At 39.9% G+C, this 3,847-nt stretch overlaps 1 protein-coding gene across 1 annotated transcript in view; it reads left to right on the top strand.

The window, feature by feature from the left end:
- fam160a1a (family with sequence similarity 160 member A1a) overlaps positions 1-1,581 on the top strand; it is a 27,432-nt gene extending 25,851 nt beyond the window's left edge. The window contains exon 13 of the mRNA XM_034895157.1: positions 453-1,581. Coding sequence (XP_034751048.1) covers positions 453-649 — 197 coding nt within the window. The 3' untranslated portion in view covers positions 650-1,581. The remainder of the gene's footprint in view (positions 1-452) is intronic.
- Positions 1,582-3,847: the final 2,266 nt, after the last annotated feature.

The raw sequence follows: 3,847 nt of genomic DNA, 5'->3' as shown, positions 1-3,847 counted from the left end.
GCTTGGATGTTGTTAGGCCGTGTGTCTTTGCAGTTGAGCAACGGTTTCAGATAAACCCTGGAGTGTCTGAGGGCCCGTTTTTGAACTGGGTTCCCCGTGGTTTTAGAGTGGTACACAAACCTTGTTGGAAGTTGGTTTGCGGCAAGATAAGAGCCAGATTTTTTGATGATGGTATATTTAAAGGGAATTTTTCAGTTGGTTAACAGGATACTCTCCTTTCTTGTATGTGGTTAATGTTTATTTATTTCTTTATTTATTTTTTTCAAAGCAGCTCAAGCTTAAGATCCTATTTGGCTGAATATTATTTACAAATGGAGTAATCATTTACAGGAAAATATTATTTCTATAAAACCATCTTCCAACTCATGCATGGCGTAGAGTTTCTGTGCATACGCTGTACATGATTTGTTTTGATTTTCTCACCGTAACAAACGAAATCCCCATGTTGCCAGATGACAGCAGCAGCAGGCGCTCCATGCACAGCGAGGTGGGCAGGATGTTGAAGAGTTCGCCGCCACCAAAACCCAGAGCCATCTCTCCGGATAGGACCGAGGTCTTCGCTGCCGTCCTCTTCACCGAGTTTCTCAAAGAACTGGCTGCCATTGCACAAGAGCACTCCATCTTATCACACATTCCTCTGGAAGATTGAACATGTCCTGAGAGAGTCCAGTTTGACTCTGAAAGACTTTAAAAGACTCTCGTACTGATGATTTTCAATTTGTTTGTCCTTTTTTCAGGCACTACTTGATGAAGAAACGTCTCAGATCCAGTGATTTATTTTATTTTATTTTTTTCCCCAAGCAAAGATAATTAATTTCTTGTTCTTTTAAATTAAATTTGTCTAATTCTGTAAAATTCACTTTGGCAGCGAAGACGGAGGACCAGACTTTGTCCTGTTTGCTGAAATCTGCACCAGCGGACAACGCTCCTTAGAGCGAGCTCCGGGTCCACCGAACCAAAGACTGTAGAGAGACGATTTTAAGCAATCATCCGCCCGTTATCACAACTCCAGGGCTCTGCCTTCTTTCTGAAGGTCTTCCCCAACCAGTTCCAACCACAGTGAAGATGTCCCCTGCTCTCTGTGGTTGTGTTGAACACTCAGGTGGCCTCTCTGCAGAGTTGATGCCTCTTTGCCATAGGATTACACACCGTGTCTAAGCACCGCGTGGACATTTGAACATTAACTGTTGTAGCCGACCCGCAGCAGGGCCGGCATCATCACGCAGCCACTTTGTTCCTATGCAACTGTTACATGACTACATTTTTTTGAAGTTGGCTGAAACAGGTGGGTCACTTTTGTCTTTAAACTTTTTGGGGTGTTTCCACAAAATCTTGTTGTGGTTGATGTACAATGTTTTGGTGTTTTTCTGTTGATTCATGACGGTACCTCAGGAGTCTTTTTAATGCACATTGTGTTCTCTCAGTTGCTAAACAGCCTCTGGGTGAAGCAGTTCTCCTAAGCACTAGTTCCTCACATTAATGGGCTCCACGTGTTCTCCAGACCAGAGCAGAACCACAATCAATCATGCTATATAGAATTTGCCTTATTTTAGTGATGCTTTATGATGTACATATTGTAAGAAAAAAAAGTTCTAATGACACAGATCACTATGCAAATCAAGGATATTTTGGGTATAATTAAGTTTTGGATATTTTCTGAATGGGAAGGGGTATTTAAGCTTTTATGGGATTTTCTATTGCCATCTTGTTTTTTGTTGTTTTTTTCCAAAAAGTTAAACTAGAGGCTACTTTTTCTGGTTTATCATCTTCTATTTAGGGATTGTGTAGGGTGTTTTAGTTGTTATAAGTCTGAAATATCACTGTTAGAGTTACATTTTTGTGTCTGTTGAAAATCATGTCCGATTGTAACAGTGACCGAGGGCAAACAGTCATTATAGTTCCAGGTATTTCACATGGTTGTTTGAGTGAAATTTTACAAGAGCTATGTATATTTTGTTACAAAGCATGCTTCTTCTGTCTAAATGAATTTACCAGCAAAGAAATACATTATCTATTTATATACAATGCCTAAATTATGATTTTAGTTCACATTATTGCCTGATTTCGAATTGTTTCAAACAGGAATCAATGTTTTGGCTGGACAGTGGTCCCTGTAACCTCAAAACTCAGTTTTTCTGTCCCGGAGTGATGTTTCATCATCGGTCGCCATGAGTGCGATGATGTCAGAGCTGCGGTTTCCCCTTTGGCCATTGGTCAATCAGATTGTATTGTCCTTTTCCCTTTAGCGATCAGCCAACAATCGTCTAACCAGCTTCCACAATACAGGGTGGATGTTATTGACATATCTGTCGTGCTCTCTTCAGACATCAATGAATGTGTAGAACAAGTGGCCTATGTCATTTTGAAAAACCAAATCAAAGACAGCAGTGACACAAGGCTATTTCTAAATAATATACAGCAGGTTTTTCATTATGTAAAAATTCAGGGGAATTAAAGCTCCAGGGGAACAGCAAGGGGAGGGGCAGACAGATCGAAAGGGGTTGGTAATATGGCATTTATCAGAGTGTGTGTGTGTGTGTGTGTGTGTGTGTGTGTGTGTGTGTGTATGCACAGAGCAGTAAAGAGGTCTGTTATGATTATCACATTTCAGGCAGTCTTTTGCGATGTGTTCATCCCTGATATCGCGATCCAATCATCAGTAAACACTACTCAAGATGAACATTTGATATCTACAGTAGATTCCAATTTTAGACACAACCTCTGACAACCCATGCAACAATTTAGCCACAATTAACCATATTAACCACACACAGTCCAGCCACATTCTACGTTTGACCAAGTCTTGGTTTACTTCTTTATGAAAAGATTTCGAGATAATGGACTGCTTCGACTAGATATGACAAGTTAAAAGTACTTTTGTACAAACAAAAATTATTACATCTGGTAGTCTTGTAAAACTACACAAGGTTGATCATTTATATCACTCAAAGCCATTTTTTAGAAGTATTTCTCTGGTAAAAGAATGTCGCTGAGCACTCTATCAGCCTTTTCATACTCCAGTGTCAGGCTACACTGACACCTCAACCAGCACCGACTCTTTGATGAAGACTGCTTTTGTAACCAAGATTATAGACCAGTTTCTGTCTCAGGGGGTTCTTATTCCAAAGATTCATCCTTTCTGACACCATTCGGCCTCCCTATTTCTGTCCAAGATGTGACAAGGCTGCTGATGATGCTGAGGCCCAAAGGCTTGCCTCTTTCAATAAAGTCAACTTCTGGTAAATAAAACTGGATACATGTAATGTGTTGACTTTTCGTACCTATTCTCTTTTTAATTTTATTTAAGGTCTTTTAAATTAGAAACCCTGCAGTGGTCACTTGACACAATCAATTAATCCCTTCCTTTCTGCCAGAGGTGGTTTGTGGCTGTTTGATCTCTGGAGATTGACGTCCTCTTTTAATTCCCTTTTCTTTTCCACACATCCCCCAGAGACGTTTCTATTTAAACTGGGTCTTGTTCTTGGGTGAACGTGAGCTCACATTCTCCATTCACATGCAGTGACTATGAAGTACTGCAGAGAAGGAGATAAAGCAGAAGAAAACTATGATGGGGAACCTTCTGACAGCTGGTCATTTGTACATAAAAGATTAATTTCTCTGGTAAGCGAGACTTGGCTAAGTGTTATGCATGTGCATGAAAGAGCATGAAACTAAATAGATGCTGGATAAACTGCAGAAAATCTGCATGCTGTTAGACCACAGCCATCCTTTTGCAAAACTATTGGATTATTTAGTTTAAAATTAAGACTTAGCGCTTTTTATTATTAATAAATTGAAATAAATGGACTGGGTGTGCCAACCATTTGAGAAAGAAGCTAACTGATGA

Source organism: Etheostoma cragini, chromosome 2 (genome assembly GCF_013103735.1).
Source record: "Etheostoma cragini isolate CJK2018 chromosome 2, CSU_Ecrag_1.0, whole genome shotgun sequence".
Lineage (NCBI taxonomy): Eukaryota > Metazoa > Chordata > Actinopteri > Perciformes > Percidae > Etheostoma > Etheostoma cragini.
Note: the sequence above shows the minus strand (reverse complement) of the source record. Positions and strands in the feature narration are given on the sequence as shown.